Here is a 25,616-nt window from a genome sequence, read left to right on the forward strand (position 1 = left end):
AATTGACTGAGCCACCCAGGTGTCCCAAGGTTTCTTTTTCTTTCTTTCTTTCTTTTTTCTTAAGTAATCTCAAAGTATAACATACAATCAGAAAAGTGCTCAATTATAAATATACAGCCAGGGAATTTTCACAGAGTAAAATAACCATGTAATCACCATACAAAGTAAGCTATTTCATAATATTACCGTAGTCCCCTAACTCCTCATGTCCCTTCCAGATACCCGCTTCTAATAAGCTAACCACTATCCTTACTATTAATACTATAGATTTTTAATTTAGTAAAATAAAATGTTTGAACTTTATATAAATGGAATCATAAAGGATTGCTATTTTGTCTGGCTTTTTTCAACATTGCATTTGTGAGATTAATCTATTTTGTTGTGTATAACATTTCTATGAATACTGTTGGAACATATCACAGTTTATCCATGCTGTTGTTCATTTGTGTTGTTTCTAATTCTTAATGTGTAATGACTATTGATTCCTTGAACATAATTGGATGTGCCTTTTAGTTCAAAATTTATAAATATATGAAAAATTTATGTGTGTGTGGGTATACACACGCACACACACACACACACCAACACCACACTCACACACACACATATACATAGTTGACCCTTGAGCAGTGCAGGGGTAGGGGTGCTGACTACATTAGAAAATTCATGTGTAACTTTTGACTACCCAAAACCTTAACTACTAATAGCATGCTGTTAATAAGAAGCCTTACCGATAACATAAACACATATGTTATAGTATCATATACTATGGTCTTACAATAAAGTAAGCTTGAGAAAAGAAAACGTTATATTTTAAGGAAAATATGAATGTATGATACTCCTAACCAGTTTTCCAAATTAGTTAGGCTAATTTATACTTCCAGCAGCAGTGTCTGGGACCTCAGGGTGCTTCATATCCTCACCAACATTTGGTAATCTGCACCTCTTTAAGCACCCTTTCTGGTGATTGTGTTATGGTATTTGCATTGTGATTTTAATTTGCGTTTCTTTGGTGACTAATAAAGTACTAGCACCCTTTCAGTTGTTAAGTGGCCAGTTGGATATTCTTTTATGAAGTGACTGGTCAAGTCTTTTCCCCCTTTTTCCAAGGGGTTAGCTGCTTTTTTATTACTGATTTGAAGGAATTCTTTGTATATTCTGAATATACATTTTTAGATCTATGTATTACAAGAATCTTTTACTTAATGGCTTGCCTTTGGTTTTGGTAATGTTGCCTTTTGATGAGAAGTTCGTAATTTTAATATAATCCAGTTTGTCTATTTTTTCATTTATGGTTGATACTTTTCTGTCCTGTTTAAAAAAAACTTTGTGTGTCTCAAGCAAGGTCATGAAGAGATATTCCTATGCTTTCTTCCAAAAGCTTTAATGTTTGATCTTTTCCATTTGGTTGTTTATATCACCTGGAGTTGGGTTTTGTATATGGTATGAGCTAGGGGGTCAAGATTTTTTTTTAGTTGAAGTATAGTTGACACAATGTTAGTTTCCGGTTTACAACATAGTGATTTGATAACTGTCCATGCTATGCTAACCCCAATGTAGCAACCATTCATCACAACACACTATTACACTACCATTGACTATATTCCCTATTATTTACCTTTTATCCTTGTGACTTACTCCATATCTAGAAGCCTGTACCTCCCATTCCCTTTCACCCCTTGTTGCCCATTTCCCCACCACTCTCCTTTCTGGCAACCACCGGTTTGTTCTCTGTATTTATAGGTCTCTTTATGCTTTTTTTGTTCATTGCTGTGTGTTTTTGGTTTGGTTTGGTTTGGTTTGGTTTGGTTTGGTTTGGTTTGGTTTGGTTTGGTTTACATAGAAGTGAAATCATTTGGTGTTTGTCACAATGTTTTTACATGTGAATGTCCAATTGATCGAGCATTTATAGAGAAGACCACTTTTTCCCACTGTACTGCAGGGTTACTTTTGTTATAAAATAAAATGACTATATATGCTTTCAATTGTTTCTGAACTTCATAATCTCTGCAATTAGTTTTTGTATCGATCCATCATATGCTTTAATGTCTTGATTATTACAGTCTCATAGTAAGTCTTGGTATTTAGTAATTTAAGCCCTATAAAGCTTTAAAGTTATTTTTAAGTTCATGAGGATTTATCAGAAATTATTAGATCTGAGTTGTATTCATAAGGGCAGTAAACATAGTAAAAAAAAAATGCAAAACATAAAATTTGCATTACTCTAAATTGCAAATTTTAATCATTACCTTTAATCTTAATAATGATCTTTAGAGCTTTTGTGTAGTATAGGCAACATTTTATACAGGTAGTCCCTTCTAAATGTTGTTATTTGAATAAAATAATATTTATTTATATGAATAAAAATTAAGTTATTTCAAACATTTAAATTGGATATATTTCACATGCCTGGTTTTAGATGTGATAATACTGGTTTAAATTTCTTTTGATCTTTTGGTTTTCTTTATAATTTAATTTTCCCACAAGATTGAAATTTTTGAGCCTTTCATGGTAATTAGTATATAGTGCTATATTACCTTAAGAATGGCCTCATCATTCTTTCTATTAGATATATGGGTCTCTTTTTCCTACTTTGTGCCTGTGTCCAAGATATAACAAATTGGATTATTTAATCTACTTTAAAGTTATTTTAAGCAAATATCTTCACAAATTTTAGCAGTGTTTGTACTGGTATATAGAAATGAATTAAAATTCTGCTACTTGGCTAAAAAGTACTGTGTTGAACAGACGCAGTGGGAATAGGCAACTTTGTCTTGTTCATGATCTTAGAGGAAGAGCTTTCTGTTTTTTGCCATTGACTATGATGTTATGGGCTTGTCCTATGTGACTTTTATTATGTTGGGGTGTGTTTCCACTACAGCAGTTTTGCTGAGAGTTTTTAATCATGACTGCATGTTGAATTTTGTTGAATCCTTTTTCTGCATCTTTTGCATTGATTCTATGATTCTTTTTTATCCCTCATTTTGTTAATGTGGTGTATCACAGTATTTTGCAGATGTTGAACTATCTTTGCATCCCTGGTATAAATTCCACTTGATTGTCAAATTCTGCTTGATCCACTTGATACATGATTCTTTTCATGTGTTGTTGAATTTGATTTGCTAATATTTCGTTGAGGATTTTGCATCTGTTTTCCTCAAGGATATTGACCTCTGATTTTCTTTTCTTGTAGTGTCCTTGTCTAGTTTTGGTATCAGAGTAATGCTGGCTTCATAAAATGAGTTTGAAAGTATTCCTTCCTCTTTTGTTTCATTTACTTATTTATTTATTTTTAATCTTGACCTAAATTTTTATTTGGGCCATAAATAAGTTAAAGGATTTTATTTTAAGAAATTATTGTTTTGGGGATATCTGGGAGGCTCAGTCAGTTAAGCATCTGACACAGTTCATGAGTTCAAGTCCTGCAACAAGTGAGCTTGAGCTCCTCTTAAAGTGAGGTTCTGCCCTACTTTGGGTGAGCTCCACTTCTCTCTCTCTCTCTCTCTCTCTCTCTCTCTCTCTCTCTCCCTTTCTCTCTCTCTGCCCATTGTGGGATTGTCTCTCTCTCTCTCTCTGCCCCTCCCTCACTTGCACCCTCTCTCTCTCAAAAAAAAAATAAAATAAAGTGATTAAAAAAAAAAGAAATTACTTTTTTGGGGGCACCTGTGTGACTCAGTCAGTGTCTCACTTTGGCTCAGGTCATGATCTCATGGTTAATGAGTTCAAGCCCCACATTAGGCTTGCTGCTTTCAGTGCATAGCCCACTTTGGATCCTCTGTCCCTCTCTCTTTCTGCCCTTCCCCACTTGTGCTCTCTCCCTCTCAATAAATAAAACATTAAAAAAAAGAAATTACTCTTTAACTGATAAATTTCATATGACCATAATAAGGTTTTTAGGGACCTCTAAAGTACAGGAAATAAATCATGATCTCGATGTAGTTCTTTTTCAAGATCTGACAACTTCAATAAACTTAATGTTGTTATGGCACATTGATATCTAACATAGAGAACAAAGTCAAGGATTTTATAATCAGTAAAGAAACATTACAGTGAAAAATAGTATACAGCATGTAAATCTGCCTCTTATATGTTTGTCCTAATGAAAGTGCTAGCAGTTACTTTAGAAAAATTCTATTGTAGGGCACCTTTTGATTCCAAAGATTACCTAATAAGGTGAATTGGGTTAAGGGATTGAGTAATGAATATTTGACAGGTTTTCTGGTTATTTACCACTTTCTGAATTGCTCATTTTGTTTCAGAAATTTCCATCTCAGTGAGTTCTAAATTTCCATTATAGAATCTAGAAAATTCAGGGGCTCCTGGATGGCTCAGTCATTTAAGTGGCCGACTTTGGCTCAGGTCATGATTTCATGGTTCGTGGATTTGGGCCCTATGTTGGGCTTTATGCTAACAGCTTGGAGGCTGGAGCCTGCTTCAAATTCTGTATCTCCCTCTCTCTCTGCTCCTCTCTTACTCATATTCTCTCTCTCTGTCTCTGAAAAATAAATAAACATTAAAAAAAATTTTTTATAAGAATCTGGAAAATTCAGTTCCTTGGTTTTCTTTAAAGTTCAGGCATGGAAGGGCACCTGGGTGGCTCAGTCGGTTAAGCATCTGACTTTAGCTCAGGTCATGATCTCATAGCTTGTGGGTTTGAGCCTCAGGTTGTATGCTGACAGCTTAGAGCTGCTTCGGATTCTGTGTCTCCCTCTCTCTCTGCCCTTCCCCACTCGTGCTCTGTCTCTCTTAAAAATAAATAGATGTTGGGCGCCTGGGTGGCGCAGTCGGTTAAGCATCCGACTTCAGCCAGGTCACGATCTCGCGGTCCGTGAGTTCGAGCCCCGCGTCAGGCTCTGGGCTGATGGCTCAGAGCCTGGAGCCTGTTTCCGATTCTGTGTCTCCCTCTCTCTCTGCCCCTCCCCCGTTCATGCTCTGTCTCTCTCTGTCCCAAAAATAAATAAACGTTGAAAAAAAAAATAAAAATAAATAAGTAAATAAATAGATGTTAAAAAAAAATAAACTTCAGGCATGGATTTTGACATAGGTGCAGTACATTCACTCATACCCAGAAATGAACTTGAGAAAAGATGGTTGGCATACAATCTGTTTTGCTGGCAGTAATGTCAGAGTCAATTTACTGATTCACAAGTGGCACTGGTGTGGTGGCAGAAGCAAATGTAGTAAAATTTAGTTTCCAGTAGCATCTGAAATGTAGCATCTTTTGTTCCATGGTGATAGAAGTGATGGCAGTTTCTTGTAGGGGCCAACAGGCAGCAGCAGTTTTCATCATCAAGCCAGTTTTGTGGTATGGATTTGTACATTGTTCCTGGAAGCTTAGCCTTAAGCATGCCTGATTCTTAAGCCCTTACAATAATGCATGAGTTAGACCAAAAACCTTTTTATTAAATGCCTTTTCTGCTTAATCAGCCAGAGTCAGCTTCTGTTACTTTTGACTAAGAACAACAGAAGTTGTTACCAAAAGTGAGGTGCTGTGCGATTAGTTGAATGGAAGGCAAAGACACAGGTGGATATGACTGTTATGGATCTCACCTTTACAGTCTTCAAGGCTGGTGGCCCTTGTTGTGTAGTGATGAAACATGAGGTAAGTGCCTCGTAGTGTTTCTTGAAACACACCAAGTACCAGCTGAAGCTATAGGAATAAGAGAAATAACCAGAATGTCATGGTGTTCTGGTTATATCTTCCTGCTTTCAGCAGAATATTGAAAAAGAGAATGAATGCAGATTAAGCTAGTTGCTACCAAGCAAAGATGGAAGGAAGTACTGTTTTGCTAAGGGCACTTTTCTGTCTGTGTCCTGATGGAGAATCCTATACTTTAGATTTAGAGTCTTGCAGTGTTGAAGATGAGAATTGCTCTTACCTACTAACACTATAGCCAATACAAGCCGGGGCTTTTGAGTTCTGACATGAAATAAGATCCTTGCCTCAAGCCATTCTCATTTGTCAGGCAAAGATCAGATATACAGTGCATTTACTCACTGGAGCCTATAGTTTTTCATTACTTTAAGAAATATGCATTAATCTAAGGATTGGGGAATGGGCAGAACGTAGAGGCCATTACCAAAGAATGAAAATCTTCATGCTTAAAAACCTATGACTACCTATACATGGAAATGACTAGAAAAAAAAAATAAATTTGGAGCTTATAAAGTTTTTAAATGAATTATATTGCCAAGAAACCCCAAGTCTGGCTAGCTCACTTCAACTCTTAAGGCCATCCCTGGACCCTTGAACACATATCAATAGCAAGTGGACTGTGAAAGCTTCACAGTCTCAACGAAGAGGATCTTCCCCAGTATCCCACCTCTGGACAAGGATGCCCCTAGCATACAGAACCAGGAGCCTTGAAGAAGAGAGGACAGGAGAAGGTCTTTTAGTCTCCCACAAAACAGGATAGGTGCTGCCAGATTGGCTAACTAGGGAATATATCGCTTGGCAAAAGCAAGAAGTCCTTGCTCTTCCTGTCCAGCAGGATTTAGGATTTGCTGTGGTACAGTGACTGCTGTGTTTCCTATTCCAGTTTTTCATTGCTGTGTCTATACTACCATGTGAGCCCTGGGTAGACCTAAGGGAAAGACTAGCACATCAGCCAGAAATACTTGATTTAAACCTGGTGGATAAGACTTTGGGGGTTGTAAATTGATATATTCTGTGTATGCACCAAAGGGTATATATTCATGTTGTGTAGACAGGAGGGTGGACCACTTGTATTCACTATCCATTCCTTCTTACTGGCTGAAAACTTTTGTTCAGGGTGCAGTGTGCCAAGCCAAAAAAAAAAAAAGGTTATTTCTCAGGCGACAGGACACCTTTCTGGCCAACATAAGCAGTTGTGTACTGGATGTTGCTTGCAAGAAAGCTATTGTTTTCCTGTTAAAAAGTCATAAACCAACCTAGCACTCACCTTTTGCCCTTTTCCCTTCTCCTTGCCTGGAGAGCAGATGTGATGTCACAGCAGCAGTAAAGACAAAAACCACGCATGAAGGATAGCACAACAGGAATGTAAAAAGAGCCTGGCTTCTTAGTGGTAGTAAAGACCCGTAGTAGCCTAGGACTGCCTTAATTCATATTTCTTGATATGTGAGAAAATTAAATCTCTTACTTTTTTAAACTACTGTTTGTTGTACTTTTGGTTAATGTCTTTTCCACCAGACTGTAGACTCTTTGAAGCCGAATAGGCTTTTTTTTTAAATTGAAATATAATTGACATATAACATTATTAGTTTCATTTCTACAACATGATTCCATATTTGTACATATGGCAAAATGACCACCACAATAAGTCTAATTAATGTCTGTCCTCTACATAGTTACAAATTGTTTTTCTTGAGATAAGGACTTTTAAGATGTACTCTTAGTAGCTTTCAAATACAGTATTATTAACTATTGTTACCATGCTGTCCTGAAAAGACTATTATATATTCATCTCTGCATCTTCATTTCATGATGTAATGTTCAGCATAAAATAGGCACATATATGTTTGATAAGTGAAACAATTTATTGCCATTGTTACTAAGTTAAAACCTAATCTATAATTTGCTCTCTGGTGATATCTCCCAAGATTTGGTAAAAGCAGATGAGATATAAAATATTTATTTAACTGGTTTTCATTTCAGTAAGCCACATTTAAGACCTGGCTCATAAGAACATTATTTTTAGTTAGATCAGTTATATTTTCCTTTCGAATTAAATTTATTTTAGTGACACCTTTTAGAAATTTTTTTTTTTTAGTAATTCAAATTTACAGAAAAGATGCAAGAGAAGTTGAAGGGTATGGATACTTCCTTTACTGAAATTTCACAAATGCTAACATTTACCACATTTGCTTTATTATTCCTCCCTCATTTTTTTTCCTGGATGTTCTGACAGTACATTGCAGACATAATGCCTCTTTACCCCCAAATGATCATTTTTAAAATCATGATAGCCCTCTAAGATTATATTTCGAGAAAAAGTGTATTTCTTAAAAATACTTTCATATATATTTGCTAAACTTGCAAGGAGATTCTTTTATAAAACCACAGTATAATTATCAAAACCACAATATTAACATTGATACAACTGTATCATTTGCATGTTTTCATTGTCCTAACTTGTCTTCCATAGCAGAAGAAAAAAATTTTCCTTCTGGTCTAGGATCCATTGAGGATCACACAAATAGCATTTAGTCACCATGTTTTTTAGTCTTTCTTAATCTGAAGCAATTCCTCAATCTTTCTTTCTTTCATGACCATGATTTTTTTTTGAGAGAGAGACAAAGACAGAGAGCACGAGTGGGGGAGAGGGGCAGAGGGGGAGAGAGAATTCTTTCAAAAATTTTTTTAACATTTGTTTATTTTTGAGAGAGAGAGAGAAAGAGAGCATGAGCAGGGGAGAGGCGGATACAGAGGGAGACACAATCTGAAGCAGGCTCCAGGCTCCATGCTGACACCACAGAGCCAAACACGAGGCTTGAACTCACAAACTGCGAGATCATAACCTGAGCTGAAGTCAGACGCTTAACCAGCTGAGCTACCCAGGTGCCCCGAGAGAGAGAGAGAGAGGGAGAGAGGGGAGAGAGAGGAGAGAGAGGAGAGAGAGGGGGAGAGAGAGAGAGAGAGAGAGAGAGAGAAGAGAGAAGAGAGAGAGAGAGAGAGAGAGAGACAAGTTTTAAGCAGCCTCCACACTCAGCTTGGAGTCTGATGCAGGGCTCCATTCCATGACCCTGGGATCATGACCTGAGCTGAAATCAAGGGTTGGACACTCAACGTACTGAGCCACCCAGGGGCCCCTGACAGAGTAGGCCCCTTACAGAGTATACCCAAGTTATTTCATAGAAAGTGATGTGAGCATTTTTTTTATCATGATACCTGAATTAACCTCCTCAGGGAAAAAAAGGGAAAATCAATGATCTCAAAATTATGGATCTCAGTTGACCTTCAGCAAGATATGTTACTGAAGACTCATATTTTTTGTTGTTGTTGTTTAACTGTGTTTCTCAGTGGGGAACTGTTGACATTTTCAACAGGATAGTTCTTCACTGCACCAAATTGTCCCATACATCCCTGGCTCCTACCCACTAAATGCAGGCAGCGTTCTTCAGTTGGTGTGACCACCCAAAACACCCCCATGTGAGAACTACTATTCTGTAAAATTTAGGATCTTTAAATTAGAGAAACAGTCTTGCTTTTTATATAATAGGCATTTAAACAAATTTCCTGTTGATTATTTTAATTATCAGTAATCTGTCATCAGATAGGTGATAATCTGCTTTAGCCTAATTCTGTTCACGTAATTAGTTATATTTAATAAATGATAAAAGGTTCAGTTGATAATATATGTTTTAAGATAATCTGAAATGAGAATTCTGTTAACAGTTTCCATTTAAAATCAAGGACTTCACCCTAGAAATTAACTCAAATATTTATGGAAGATCTACCTTAAAATTCAATATTTTACTGTTAAAAAGTTTAGGGGGAAATGAATGTATGTTCATTTTCATGACGTCAATTACTCTTTTTGTTTTTCTTTCAGAATTGGTCCCTAGGAAAGAACTCCTTATAGAAAATGTGCCATACTGTGATGCACCAACTCAGAAAAAATGAGTTTTCTAGGATAAACTCAAGCTTTGTAGTTTTTAATCTTAAATATATAACTCTGGCAAAAGTTTTGGAAATGGAAATATTCCTCTTAGAACTGGCCTGTTGAAAATGAATGAAGTATTGCATCATAATTAAATTTCACATTAAATGAACATTGCTGAAAACTGCAGAACATAGTTAAATATTTCTAGACAGCATTAGATAAGAAGACCTGTAATTTGCATATAAAATCAAAGTTTATAAAGTAAAATGAACGCTTAGGGAGGCATGTCATACTCATTTCTCTTTGACCTTGATGAGTATTTTAGTCTCACCATAACTAAGAGTGCAGTGTTTTGACAAGTTGGTGGGTTTTCCTCCCATGTGAAATGAAACTGTTAGATTAAAATTATTGGATTAAATTTATGATTAGTCCCACAAACCTTAAATTAGTAAAAAATCATAGCATATACCAACTCTCTATAGAAAGTGGCCTTTGTTTCCTGTAAAGCATTGACATTATTTCTGTAATTATTCTAACAAATAATTATACACTTTCATTTCAGAGACAGAGTATCTCTCTGTTCCTGTAAAGACATTTTTTTTCATAAGTCTTCTGAAGATAGATGAATAAAATATCAAAATCACCTAGGATCACTGTGGAATAAATCCGAATTTTTTTAGGAAGGAGTGACCCTTGATCAAACTATATAATATAGCCTTAGTAGAAATAGCTGTACTTAGACATAGCTAGACTTTATAATGAAAATGTAATACATGGCTCCATTCTTTCCATTTTAATCAATAAACTTAAATGGCTTTTTTTTCCCCACATGTTCCATCCCTCCCTGACAAGATTGGGAATACCACAGAACAGTTTGTCATTGTACCCTCTAATGGTAGGAATTATAAAATTGTATTTAATAATCTTCTTGTTTTTCTTTTATCTGTGTGTCTTTACCATTCTGTGTTCTTAGTGAACAGTGTGTTCTTTCCTAATTCCCTGATAAGTTTTCCCAATAACAATACAGAGTTTTAAATTTTTGCAAGATTCTTTTTTTTCTTTAATATTTATTTTTGAGAGAGAGCACAAACAGGGGAGGGGCAGAGAGAGAGAGAGAGAGAGAGGGCGAGTGAGAATCCAAAATTGATTTTGCTCTGACAACAGGGCTCGAATCCATGAACTGTAAGATCATGAGCAGAGCTGAAACCAAGAGGCAGATGCTTAATCAACTGAGCTACCCAAGCACCCGTAAAATTTTTGCAAGATTCTTGATGCAAGCTTTGTTTTTTGGCAAAACATGGATATATCCATTCTGGATATGAAATGTTAGGTTTTAACGTAATTTAATTTTAAAACATAATAAAATAATTTAATTTTAGAAAATCAAAGATTTGTCTAAATTCCTTAAGACATATTATACTTAACATTAAGCCATCGACTATCCTTAATGCCTTCTAATACTTTTGAGGAGAGTAGTTAGTACTCTGTGAAATGGTTTATACACGTCAAAAGATTTGCTATGTTAGTTTTTCATCTCCCATGTATATTTGTTACTTATGTGGAAATTATACCTACATAAAAATAAAAGTTGTTTGCTATTTGAAATTTGCCTTTATAAAAGTGTGCTGAAAATTGTCATAATACCATCACTGGTAATTTGCCTGACTTACTACTGTTTCATTAAGTATATTATATATTTTAAGGAAAGTTGCCTGACCTAGGTTAATTTAACATATTTTAATTATTTCCGTATTATTGAACAGTTTTAGCAGTTCTTAGCTTTCTCTCTTTAATCTTAATTCCCTTGTTCAATTCTTCACTCACATTAATTTAAATATCTCAACAGGGTTTTTTTTAATAGTTACCATTAAGAGCAATAGAGGTTAATAATTCATAGGTTTATTTTATTAAAATAGTGGCTTTGAGATTTTCTCCAAGATACATGTTTTAGATATATAAGAGAAAAGATCCTGTTTATATTAGCAAACAAAACTATAAAATAGAAATAGACTTTTTAGAGGTTCCTGGATGGCTCAGTCGGTTAAGCTGCTGACTCTTCATTTTGGCTTGAGTCATGATCTCATGGTTTGTGAGATTGAGCTTTGCACTGGGCTCCGCACTGCAGTGCAGAACCTGTTAGGGATTCTCTATCCCGTCTCTGTCTGTCCTCCTTGAGCAGATAGATACACACTCTCTCAAAAATAAATAAAAAAAAAAAGGAAATAGACTTTTTTTTAAAAAAGCTGTAACTTAAAAAATGAAAGATATACTATGTTCCTAGATGGGACAATTGAAAATTATGGAAGTGAACAGTTCTTTAAATGTTACCTATCAAAATCCCCAAAGATTGGAAGTCTGTCTAAATAAAAATATATAACTTGTACACTCTGTGAAAGCTACTATAAATAAAGTTTACAGAAGATACTTGCTACCAACATAATGGTTAAAATAGTTAAGATGTGGGGCGCCTTGGTGGTCAGTCAGTTAAGCTTCAGACTTCAGCTCAGGTCATGATGTGGCAGTTTGTGAGTTCAGATACCATGTCAGGCTCTGTGCTGACAGCTCAGAGCCTGGAGTGTGCTTCAGATCTGTCTGTCTGTCTGTCTCTCTCTCTCTCAAAAGTAAACATTAAAAAGATAGGTAAGATGTAAATGTTCCTATGACTCAGTAAAAGATAACTCAGTGGAAAATGATCAAATGATGTAAATTAAAAGTTCACAGAAGAAGAAATATTAAGCCTCACTAGTGATCAGAGAAATGTAAATTAAAACAAAACGAAACAATTTTGTTCATCAAATTTGCAAAAGCTAAAGAAGCTCAAGATACCCAATATTTTTAAAGGTCATAGGGTGTGAGGAAATGGGCAATCTCATATTTCTGGAAAGGATGTAAGTGATAGGGCTTTTTTGAAAGGAAAATTGACATCAAAATTTAAAATAAATATATTGCTCAGTCTTTATGTCAATAGCACACAAGAGTGCTAATAAATGAATACTCAGATATATTTACAGAAATTTCTGTAACATTATTTATAATTAAAAAAAATTGATAATAGCCTAAATTTCCAAACTTGGGGCAGGGAATTAAAGGAAATAGAGTTCTGGGATACTACACAGCAGTTCAAAAATTGATGCAAAATATATATATTGTCAACTGAAAGAAGCAAGTCACAATATATGTTCTCTATGAATCCATTTACATACAAAAGAACTACTTTGCACAGGTTTGTGCATATACAATAAAATCTTGGGTTGCGAGTAACTTGTTCTGTGAGTGTTCCACAAGACGAGCAAACATTTCTAATAAATACTAACTTGATAAACGAGCAATGTCCTGCAGTATGTGTAGTACATGATGCCGAATGTCACATGATCACAACTGAGCCGATGGTTCTTGAAATTCACTTACATATACAAGTGTTTTGGATTATAAGCATGTTTCTGGAACGAATTATACTTGTAAACCAAGGTTTTACTGTATATACAAATGAATAGAAATATACATGTTTAATTGTTACTACAGTTGACCTTTGAACAACAAAGGCTTGAACTGCACAGATCCACTTATACATAGACTTTTTTTTATAGAGTACAATACTATAAATGTATTTTCTTGTCTTTATGATTTTCTTAATATTTTCTCTAGCTTTTTTTTTTTAAAGGATACAGTATATAATGCCTGTATAAAATATGTGTTAATCAACTGTTACTGTTAAGGCCAACAAGTAGGCTATTAGTTATGCTTTGAGGCATATCAAAAGTATATGTGGATTTTTGACTGCACAAAGTTCAGCTCCCCTAACCCCCATGTTGTTCAAGGGCCAAGTGTAGGTAGGTAAGAAAATGAGATTTGATGAAAGGACTGATAAATTGAGGATTTTTATTAGGATAACTTGCATGTTTAAATATTTTTTACAGTGAGTGTATCAATGTATAATTTTTAAAGGACAGTACTTAAGCTGCTAGTGACTTATTTAAAACTTAATTATGAAATAGTTCAGCTATCAGCATCTAGTGTATGAGACACTCATGAGCCTAATTCCCACATTTGACAGATGTTAACATTTTGCCATATTTGTTTAAAGAGCTCCTTCCTTGTGAGTCACAAAATCTTAAAAAGTTAAAGTCCCACCTCTCTTTTCTTTCGCCTGTCTCTTTTCAGGTATAATTACTGTTTTACAGTTCATGGATATCATTCCCATACTTGTTTTTATACTTTTACCAAATGTGCATGTGTTCAAAACAATATATAGTGTTGTTTTGTGGTTTTAAAATGAAAATAAATGGTGTTATACTTTATGTGTTCTCGAGCTTATTTTCATCATACATGAGGTTTTAGAGATTATTTTAAAAAAATTTTTACATGAGATCTATTTTGTTGCATAAATAGCTAGGTCTTTTACTTTTATGTCTTATTCCATTGTAAGAATAAACTAGTTTATCCATGTCTCTTGATGAACAGTAGTATTGTTTTGTTTTTTGATATTGCAAACAAATTTACCAAAGATTCCAGCATGTGGATTTTGCACCCAAAGTTTACCTGAATATACACAAGGAAACAGAACCTTTGAGTCATAGGGTATGTACATATTCAATTCTTGCTAGAATTTTTAAATTGTTCTTTTTTTTTTTTAATGTTAGAGAACACAAGCAGGGGAGAGGGGCAGGGGAAGAGAGAGAGAATTTTAAGCAGGCTCCACACTTAGCATGGATCCCAGTGGCAGGGCTCGATCCCACATCCCTGGGATCATGACCTGAGCCAAAATAAAGAGTTGGTTGCTCACCTGACTGAGCCACCCAAGTAACTCTTAAATTGTTCTTTAAAGTAGTTGTACCACTTTATATTCCAGTCAACACTGTATGAGAAGCCCCATTTTTCCATATCTTCACTGTTAGTGTTATATAGGACTTTTTACATTTTTGTCAAATATTTGGATATGAAATGGTATCATTTTTTTTTTAAGTTTATTTATTTTCAGAGAGACAGAGTACGAGTGGGGGAGGGCAGTGAGGGAGGGAGAATCCAAAGCAGGCTCCATGCTGCCTCACAGAGCCTGGTGAAGAGCTCGAACCCACAAAACCCTGAGATCATGACCTGAGCCAAAACCAAGAGACAGACGCTCAACCGACTGAGCCACTCAGGTGCCCCATGAAATGGTATCATGTTTTAATTTGGATTTCTGTATTACTGGTGAGATCATCTTGTACTTACTGGTGGTTACAGTTTTCCTTTATGAATGTGTGTTCATATCCTGTGTCCTCCTTTTTCTTTTGGATTGTCTGGCTATTTCTCACTAATCCTTTTTATATGTTCTGGGTACTAATCTTGTGTTTGTTATCTGCAAATGCTTTCTTCCATAACGTGACTTGTATTTTAACACTGTTTATCATCAACCTGTATTATGGGAGTTTATTTTAGTGTATCCATTTTAAAAGATTTTTTATTAATTTTGCTTTTGTACCTTTTTAAGTAATATTTTATACTCCATAGGCATAAAGATGTTCTAAAACATTTTCCTCTGAACATTAAGGTTTTGCTTTCTATATTTGGGACTTAATGCCATCTAGAATTTATTTTTTTTATATATGAGAGAGGGATTTAGTTTTGCCTTTTTTATGGGAAAATTTTGCCTCAGGATCATTTATTGGATAGCCCATCCTTTTTCTGATTACGTGTAAAAGAACTTTGATCATATCTCAAGTTACAATATATTAGAATCATTTAAGGACATAGCTATTTACGGACTTGGTTTCTACAATTATCCCTCTTCTCCCCCAAATCTTTTTTTTCCCCCCCTCTCTCTCTACTGGATTGTTCTCAATGGCATTCAACATTCCGGAATATTTCCTTTGTTAAAAAAAAAAAACTTTATTGAACCCACCTCTGCCCTTGAGCTTCAACACCACATTTTTCTGCAGTTTTTGCTAAGAAAACACTGTCCTTATCAGCACTTCTCTCCCCATTCTATCTTATACAGACCCCACTCAAGGCTTAATCCCTACCACTGCAATCAAACCCTTCTTGTCCCAGTTACTGGTGACCTCCACTTAGAAATCCAAAGGTCAGTTTTTAGTTCTTATTTTATTCATCCTCTCAGTAGCAGTTGGCATAATCAATCATTCCCTCTTTTTTGAACAGAGACCTAGACACTCATTTACTATAAACCTATTGTATGATACAAACATGGACCCAAGTAACAAAAATGCCTGCCTTGTCTTCTATTTGTTATTTTAGATCCACTCTCAGCCTTTCTTGACCCTGGTCTCAGCCTCCTCTGTGAGGACTGACTGTGTAAACCAGCTCCAAGTGGCTTCTGTACTTTCTGACTTTTGGTTGGTTCGGCTAATGGGGGATGCTGGCAGGATATTAGGAGGGAGGAAAACGAGGGCAGTTATTTATCTTTCTGACTGTATCCCTGAGAAGTTGCCTCAGGCTGTACTATCCTCAAAGCTTCTCTCAAGGTGGGTTCTGTACAGTTCTTGCCTTCCAGTTTGCATAAGAGCTTCCGTTTCCTTTTCAGGCCTGGGGTTGCAACAGCTTATCTGTTACTATCCACATGGGTTCCCCTACACTCATAGTTTTATAAATAGTGACTTTACATGTAAATCTTTCTCAAACTGCCATATTTTTTTTTTTTCAGACTGCCATATTTTAATTCACTAATTCACTGCCCTGAGGAAACTTACTTATGGAGGTGAGAGACAGATGATAGGCAAAATTAACAAGTAAATTAGAAGGTGATAAGTAATGTGGAGAAAGATAAGGCAGGAAAGGGAGATAGGGAAGCTGGGAACAATAAGGTGTTGCAATTTTAAATGTGATCAGGGAAGGTCTCACCAAGAAAGTGATAGTTGAGCAAAGACAAGGGTATGAGGGATCTAGACATACATATATGTAAGGGGAGAGTTTTCCCTTACAGCAAACTGCTAGTGCAAGGTTCCTAACACTGGCTCATGCTTATTGTCATGGAAGAAAGCCCAGTGACAGGAGGAAAGTGACTTACGGAAAGAGTAGTAGTAGATGCAGTCATAGAAATGATATGATAGAAAGAGCTGGGGAGTAGATGCCAGGTTATTTGGGCTATTACAAAGACTATGGTTTTCACTCTTATCAAATGAGAGCCATTAGATGATTTTGAGAAGAGAAGTGATATCTGATTTTAAGTTTTAAAGAGCTCACTTTGGCTTTTGTGCTGAGAATAGACTATGGGGCAGGGTTGATTGCAGGGATATGAATTAGAAGTCTGTTGAATAAATCTAGATAAGAGGTGATAATGGCTTAGACCACAGTGGCAGCAATGATAGTGGTGAGAAGGGGCACAATTCTGGGTATATTTTCATAGAGCTCATGGTGTTCTTATGTGAAGTGAGACAACAAGGAGTCAGATAATTTCCAAGAGTTTTGGCCTGAGCAACTAGAAATACATTGTTGCCATCAATTACTATGGTTAAAAACAGACTAGGTTTGTGAAAAATCAGGAAATTAGTTTTAGACATGTATTGATTGAAATGCCTATTAGATATCCAAATGGAGATACTAATAAGACATTAAATGTAACCTCTGTATTTCAAGAAATTGTCTGGGCTGGAAATAACATATTTGGGAACCATTAATATAGATAAAGTACTTAAAACCATAATACTGGATGAAATCACCAAGAAATTGAAGTTAGATAGAAAAGGAAAGTTGAGTCCTGGGATACTCCAGCGTTGAGATTAAGGAGATAACAACAAGCACCAGAGACAGAAAAATTTCCAGTAAGGTAGGAGGAAAACAAAAAGAAGGTAGAATAGAGGTTGGCAGACTGTGGCTCACAGAGAGTAAATTTGACCCACTGCCTTTTTTTGTAAGTAACATTTTATTGGAATACTACCACACTTGTCTATTTACATGTTTTCTATGGCTGCTTCCATACTATAATGCCATCATTGAGTAATTTCATCCATAAAACCTAAAATTGCTATCTGTTCCCATACAGAACAAGTTTTTGACCCTGGGTGTACAGTCCTGGAAGCCAAGTGAAAAAAATGTTTCATTGTAGAGGGAGTGATTGCAGTGTAATTGCAATTTAAAAATTCCAGTAGGATTTAGAAGCATGAAGGTGGTTTTGATCCCTTAGGCAAGAGAATTTCAATGAAATAATTGGAGAAAGTTATGCTCATGTTGATTCTACCCAAATTGATCTTTAAATTCATTGTGATCACAGTTGAAATTGCTATAGGATTTTTTGACGAACTAATAAAATTTACTCAGAAATTTATGAGGAATAATAAAGGTCCATAAATAGCTAAATCAGCTATAACAGAAGAGTAAAATTAGATATCCATATGCAAAAAATGGAATTTTGATCCATACCTCACACTATATATAAAAATTAATTCAAAATTTGTCATAGACTTAAATATAAAACCCAAACTGTAAAACTTCATAAAATAACAAGAGAAAATCTTTTTGGCTTTGGATTGGACACAGATTTCTTAGATATAACACAAAATGCACCATACATAAAGAAAAAATAAGCTGGACTTTATCAAAATTAAAAAACTTTGCTCTGTGACAGGTAACTGTACGAGAATGAAAAGATAACCCACAGACTGGGAAAAAATATTCACACATCATAAACTGATAAAGAATCTGTATCCCAAATATATAAAGAACTCAAAATCAGGGAACAAGCTAATTTTTGAAACAGATAAATATTTGAAAAAATTATCAAGTTATCAAAAAAATTAAGTTATACGCACATGAAAAGATGCTCAACGTTAGTCACTAGAAATTAAAATCACAATTAGATACTGCTATACACCTTTTCTGGTAGCTAAAATTAGAATGAGTGACCATACCACAGACTGACAAGGATCTAGAGGAACTGAAATCCCCATACATTGCTGGTGGGAATGCAAAATGGCTGAACAACTTTGAAAAACTACTAAGAAATTAAACATATACTCCCAGTATAATCCAGGTATTTACATAAGAAAAATGAAAGCATTTATCCACGTGGAGACTTATTTATATTATATTGCACAAGAAAGGAAACCATCAACAAGATGAAAAGATAACCTATAGAATTGGAGAAAATATTTATAAAGCATATCTCATAAGGAGCTAATATCCAAAAATATATAAAGAACTTAACTCAAGAGCAAGAAAAAAACAACCCAATTTAAAAAACAGGCAGAGGATCTGAATGTTTTTCCAAAGAAGACATACAAATGGACAACAGGTACACAAAAAGGTGCTCAACAAAAAGGTGTTCAGTCAAAAAGGTGCTCACAAAAAGGTGTTCAGTCAAATGCAAATCAAAGCCACAATGAGATACCACTTCATATCTCTTAGAATGGATATTATCAAAAAGACAAGAGTAAGTTTTGGTGGGAATGTGGACAAAAGGAAATCCTTGTACACTGTTGGTAGAATGTAAATGGGTGGAGCCACTCTGTAAAAACAGTATGGAAGTTTCGCAATAAATTAAAAATAAAACTACCATACAATCCAGCAATTCTATTTCTGGGTATTTATCCAAAGAAAAGGAAAACACTAGCTCGAAAAGATATTTGTGCGCCCCATGTTCATTGCAGTGTATTTCCAGTAACCTAAGTGTCTGTCAGTGCATGAATGGATAAAGAAAATGTGGTGCAGGTATTTATATTATATAGAGAGAAATTATTCAGCCATTAAAAAGAATAAAATCTTGCCATTTGCCACAACATGGATGGGCCCTGAGGACATTATGCTAAGTGAAATAAGTCTGAGAAAGACAAATAATGTGTGATCTCACTTATATGTGTACTCTGAAAACAAAAAGACTGAACTTATAGATACAGAGAACAGATTGGTAGTTGCCAGAGGAAAAGAGTAGGGGTGGACAAAATGTGTAATCAAAGGTAGTCAAAAGGTACAACTTATAGTTGTAAAAAAATTAATCACAGGGATGTAATGTACAACATTACATTAATTATCTATATAATTTATATATAATATATAAAAATTATAGATATAAATTATAGATATATATATTATATAGTTATACATTAACTATAGTTAATAATATTGTATATTTCAAATATCCGAAGGAAGTAAATTTTTAAAATTCTCATCACGGGGCACCAGGGTGGCTCAGTCAGTGAAGCATCCCACTTTGGATTCCAGCTCAAGTCATGATCTCACCATCATGAAATCAGTCTCCACGCTGAGCATGGAGACTGCTTGAGATTCTCTCTCTCTCTCTCTCTCTCTCTCTCCCTCTCTCTCTCTCTCTCTCTCTCCCTCTGCCCCTCTCCCTGACTTGTGGGCTCTCTGTCTCGAAAATTTTTTTTTTTTCAACGTTTTATTTATTTTTGGGACAGAGAGAGACAGAGCATGAACGGGGGAGGGGCAGAGAGAGAGGGAGACACAGAATTGGAAACAGGCTCCAGGCTCTGAGCCATTAGCCCAGAGCCTGACGCGGGGCTCAAACTCACGGACCGCGAGATCGTGACCTGGCTGAAGTCGGACGCTTAACCGACTGCGCCACCCAGGCGCCCCTCGAAAATTTTTTTAATAAAGTTAATTAAGACAATAAAAGTTCTCATCACAAGAAAAGATAGTGCAACTATGTTTGGTGGTGACTGTTAACTAGACTTACTGTTATTCTACTTATTGTTATTGTGATTATTTCACAATACATACAAATACTGAATCATTACATTGTACACCTGAAACTAATATGTCAATTATATCTCAATAAAATAAAACCTTATTTATAGCAACTTTATTTGTAATGGCCCCAAACTAGAAACAACCCAAATGTCCATGAAGCAGATGAATGAATAAATTTTGGTATATTCCTTTGGTACAAAGGAATACTTCTCTAGAATAAAAAGAAAGGAACTATTGCTACATGCAACGAATAGATGAATCTCAAAATACTTTATTGTAAGTGAAAGAAACCAGACAAAAACAAGTACATATTTTATGATACTGTTTATATAAAATTCTAGAAACTGCAAACTAATCCATAGTGGTAGAAAGCAGATCATTGGTTGCCAGAGGATGAGGGCATGGAGAGGGATGGTGGGAGGAATTCAAACCGTGTATGAGGAGACTTTGGAGGGTGATGTATATGTTCATTTTCTTGATTGTAGTGATGATTTGATGGATGCATGCACATGTATGTACAAATTTCATGTGTACATTTTAAATATGTGTAGTTACCATATATGTCAGTTATAATAAAATAAAGCTGTTAAAAAATACTATAAAGTCATAGTGATTCTAAGTGTAGTGTTGGTGAAAAAACTGAAAAATGGTAGCAGTTGACCAGAAGATAGAACACAGAGATAGACCCAAATAACCCTCTGAATGTGTATACTTTCTTTATTCTATACGTTCTTAATAGTTTTTTCAATGAATATCTGTGTCTGAAAGTATTTATTTTCAGCCTTTTCCTTGAATAAGTTTAGTTAGGTACAGAATTTTATGCTGAGGGGCACCTCGGTGGCTCAGTCGGTTAAGCGTCCCACTTCAGCTCAGGTGATGATCTCGAGGTTCATGAGCTTGAGCCCTGCGACAGGCTCTGTGCTGACAGCTCAGAGCCTTTAGCTTGCTTGGGATTCTGTGCCTCCCTCTCTTTCTGCCCCTCCCCCATTCATGCTCTGTCTCTGTCTCTATCAAAAACAAATAAACATTAAAAAAAAAATTTTTTTTTTAAGAATTTTATGTTGGCACCTTTTTCCTTAGCACTTCACAGATGGTGTTGTCTTTTAACCTCATTTTACTGCTGAGACATTTATTAGCAATCTAATTGCAGTCCCTTTTGGCTAATCTGTCCTTTCTTTATGATTGATTTTAAGACTTCTGTGTTTTCTTTGGTATTCTAGGTAGAGATTTTATTTTTGTTTATTCTACTCAACTTTGGTGTACTTCATCTTTTTGAAGATTCATGTCATGCTTCAATTTTGGAAATTTTTCATCCCCTATATTTTCATTAACTCACAAACATTCTCTACAGTTTTTTGCTTAGTGGGGGCTCCTATTAGGCGTCTCTCATTGTGCTTCATTCTGGTCCTTTGCTCAGTTTTACTGGTTTAGTATCTGCTCTAGTTCCCTATCACTTTCTTCATCAGTATCTGGTCTGTTGTTTATTAACACCCACGCATCTCTCTTGTAATTTCAGTGACTATTTTTCATTTCTAGTCATAATGTTTGGTTTTTATATTAAATACACTATTCCTTTTGCACAGTGATTTGTTCTGTAATCCTAGTTCTTTATATCTTTCATCATTTAAAAATACTAATTTTATAGTCTCTCTCAGAATATTCTATCATCTGTCTAGATTGTAAATACTCCTTTTTGTTTTTGACAGTCTTTCCTCATGTGTCTTATAGTTTTTTGATAATGTGTATATCTTGAATGGCAATTGTTATTTCTCTTATGATCAAATGTGGAGTTGTAAATTATGGGAGTGTACCTCCAAAGAGATTTTATGCGTGACTTTGCCAGGTACCCCAAGAGTAACTTGGAGATTTCCATTCCACTCAGGTCATTTAGAATTGATCCTGAATCAGTGAATGGCATGGTGATTTTCTTCTCTCACCAGTGATGTTTTTCCCCCACCCAGAGTCCCTGGATCTTTGCTCTCTCTCTCTGGCCTTATGAATAGTTTTTCAGTCCTTTTTCATGGTACTTTGAAGGGGACTTGCTTTATACAGAGATCTCAGTTCTACTCCTTGTTACACCCAAGTCCAGGGACTCATCACCTGTGATATGCTGGAAATAAAATCTAAGCCTCTAGCTATTAAGTAAGGTCTATTTCCAGGTCACCTCACAGCCTTTTAGGCTACCTCAGTGTCACCTTACGATTACAATCTGCTTTGACTTTCAGTTCTCTTTTCTTTCTAGCAAATGGGAATTTCTTTTCATTTCCTATGAGCTCAGGCATGTAATATAAGCCAGAATGCAAAGAAATGCTAAAAGAGTAATGATGTAATGTTAGAAGGACCCACAAGCCAGAGTGAAGGAACTCTTCAGTCAAATTTGGGACAGTTTTTTTTTTTTTTTTTAACGTTTATTTATTTTTGAGAGACAGAGAAAGACATAGTGTGGGCGGGGAAAGGGCAGAGAGAGAGAGGGAGACACAGAATCCGAAGCAGGCTCCAGGCTCTGAGCTGTCAGCACAGAGCCTGACGCGGGGCTTAAACCCACAAACCCCAAGATCATGACCTGGGCTGAAGTTGGATACTTAACTAACTGAGCTACCCAGGAGCTCCAAGTTTGGGACAATTTATGGGTCAAAAATAACAATTATACTATAATGGACTTATACATAAATTAAAAATAAAATATTCTGGGGCACCTGGGTGGCTCAAGTAGGTTGATTATCTGACTCTTGATCTCAGGGTTCTGAGTTTGAGTCCTATGTTGGGTATGGAAACTACTTTAAAAAATAAAATAAAAATAAATAAAAATTTTATTATTTTTTTTATTAAAATTTTTTTTAACGTTTATTTTTGAGAGACAGAGAGAGACAGAGCATGAGTGGGGAAGGGGCAGAGAGAGGGAGACACAGAATCCGAAGTAGGCTCCAGGCTCTGAGCTGTCAGCACAGAGCCCGATGTGGGGCTCGAACTCACAAACTGTGAGATCCTGACCTGAGCCGAAGTCGGACGCTTACCAACTGAACCACCTAGGCGCCCCTAAATAAAAATTTTAAAATGAAATAACCCATGAGTTCATTAAGACAGTCAAAGAGGGGAAGAAAGAAAAAAGGTGAGGTTTGGAGGGCTTTTTTGTTTTTTTAAGCAGACTGAACTTTTCTTTAGCTTTGAAATTTTTCAAAATTAAAAGTTGAAGTTAATTGAAATTGAATCTCATTCAGCATTTTGTTGGTGGAATGGTTAAATTCTGTATTAGCTTTAGTTCACATGTTGCCTGAGAATTCCAGATACTTTTTCTAGGAACAAACAGGTTTCTTTTTTTTTTTTTTTTTTTAAGATTTTGTTTTTAAGCAATCTCTACAGCTAAAGTGAAGCTTGAACCCACAGCCCTGATACCAAGGGTTGCGTGCTCCATTGACTGAGTCAGCCAGGTGCCCCAGAAACAAACAACTTCCTAAAATGTTAATCCAATTGTCTGACAATCCAATGTTAATATATCAAGGCTTCTGAGTATAAGGAATCTTATTCAACGAAATGTGATTCAGGCCTTCAGTTTATGAATCTTTTTCCTGCTATAATCCTTTTCCTAATTTCAACTGAATGCGATCTTTTTTATTTTTTCAACCAACAATAACTGAATTGCTCAGGGTCAATCTGAAAGATAGGTGCTAGAGATTCAAAGACAAGACAATCTATCAGGGAAGACCAGCAAGGAAGGAGGCAGTTGGAGCGTAATTACTGCTATATAGGGATTAAAAAGTTTTAAGTATATAAAAAGTAATTTATTAGAAAGTGGTTGGTAAAATACAATAAAAACATAAGATGACGTGCTTTTAATATCTTAAAGAAGTAAACAGTTATAAAATAACTCACAGCTAACACTATTTTTAAAATATCAATTAGAATGAAAAAAGTAGGACTTTTTAAAAAAATTTAACGTTTATTTTTATTTATTTATTTATTTTTAATTTTTTTTTTTAAATGTTTATTTATTTTTGAGAGAGACAGAGACAGAATGCGAGTGGGTTGGGGCAGAGAGAGAAGGAGGCACAGAATCCGGATCAGGCTCTAGGCTCTGAGCTGTCAGCACAGAGCCTGATGTGGGACTCAAACTCACGAGCTGTGAGATCATGACCCGAGCTGAAGTCAGATGCTCAACCGAATGAGCCACCCAGGCACCCCAGGATTTTGTTTCCAAGAGAGGACAACTTTGCGAGATCTTAAGCTTTCTGCCACAAATCGCTTTATGTAGCATTTTTCATCCTCTTATATTTTGCTCTGGTAACAGTGAAGGTACTACTGTCATAGATAAGATTCCCAGAGAAACAGACTGTGCATGTAGGAGATTTAAGTTAAGGAGTGTTCTCAGGAATAACCCCTTTGAGGGAGTATGGGAGATTTGACGGAGAGAGCTGTGGAATTAGCACACAGCTGCAAAGGAGGCCAGGAGATGAACTGGCCTTCAGAATTGTGCTGAGCTGAGGCAAGGGGACCAGACTTGCCTTTCCTGGCATCAGCAGCCATTGAGGACAGGCAGATCCCGGTGAAGAGGCATAACCTGACTGAGGCAATTCCCTTCAATCGAACAACTAGCAAGAGCAATAGTTGTGAACCCTCAGCAGTCAGCACTCCCAGGAGCTAGGGAAATGAATGACTCCTTCTGAAGGAGACATCTGGTCAGTGCACAGAATCTGCTATACCAAATAAGGCCTTTCCATAATTAGCTCGTACTTCTTGAGCAGGAAAAGCACAACTCTAAAGCTGAGCGTTTTCCCTTCTGGGAAGTAAGTATCCCAGAGACCGTTTGTTACTTATTCAGACCAAAAGAAGAGAGCAAACCCACTAGAAAAGAGCTAATCACATGCTGAGATTCAAGGTGAATTCATTCATGGAGTCATTTATTCATTCATTCAATAAATGTCTATCTAGGATCACCTGAAGAAAAACCTACCAAAATGGGAGGAGACTGGGTTCTAGTCACAGCCCTGTCACTGAAAATGGGATCTTTGAGCAAATCATTAATCATCCCTGGACTTGTGTTTCTTTTACTATACAATGAGATGTGTGGACTAGATTATTAGAAATATTTTAGTTGTGGGGACACCTGGATGGCTCAGTCAGTTAAGCATCCGACTTTGACTCAGGTCATGATCTCGTGGTCCATGAGTTCGAGCCCCGCATATTGACTCTTGATTTATGGCTCGAGTCATGATCTGGTAGTCGTGGGATCAAGCCCTGCATTGGCTCAGTGCTGAGTGTGGAGCCTGCTTGGGATTCTGTCACTCTTCCTCTCTCCCACTCTCCCCTGTACTCGCTAGCTTGTTCTCTCTCTCTCACAGTCTCAAAAATAAAAATAAAGAAATATTTTAGTTGTGATTAACAGAAACTCCCTTT

General features: G+C 35.9%; 1 protein-coding gene across 3 annotated transcripts in view; it reads left to right on the forward strand.

Annotated features, from left to right (window-relative positions):
* Positions 1-10,875, forward strand: part of LYRM7 (LYR motif containing 7) — a 222,989-nt gene extending 212,114 nt beyond the window's left edge. For all 3 annotated transcript variants that reach the window (XM_032592779.1, XM_032592783.1, XM_030317479.1), the window contains one exon: positions 9,534-10,875. In XM_032592779.1, coding sequence (XP_032448670.1) covers positions 9,534-9,604 — 71 coding nt within the window. In that variant the 3' untranslated portion in view covers positions 9,605-10,875. The remainder of the gene's footprint in view (positions 1-9,533) is intronic.
* The last annotated feature ends 14,741 nt before the right edge of the window (positions 10,876-25,616 follow it).

Source organism: Lynx canadensis, chromosome A1 (assembly GCF_007474595.2).
Source record: "Lynx canadensis isolate LIC74 chromosome A1, mLynCan4.pri.v2, whole genome shotgun sequence".
Classification (NCBI taxonomy): domain Eukaryota; kingdom Metazoa; phylum Chordata; class Mammalia; order Carnivora; family Felidae; genus Lynx; species Lynx canadensis.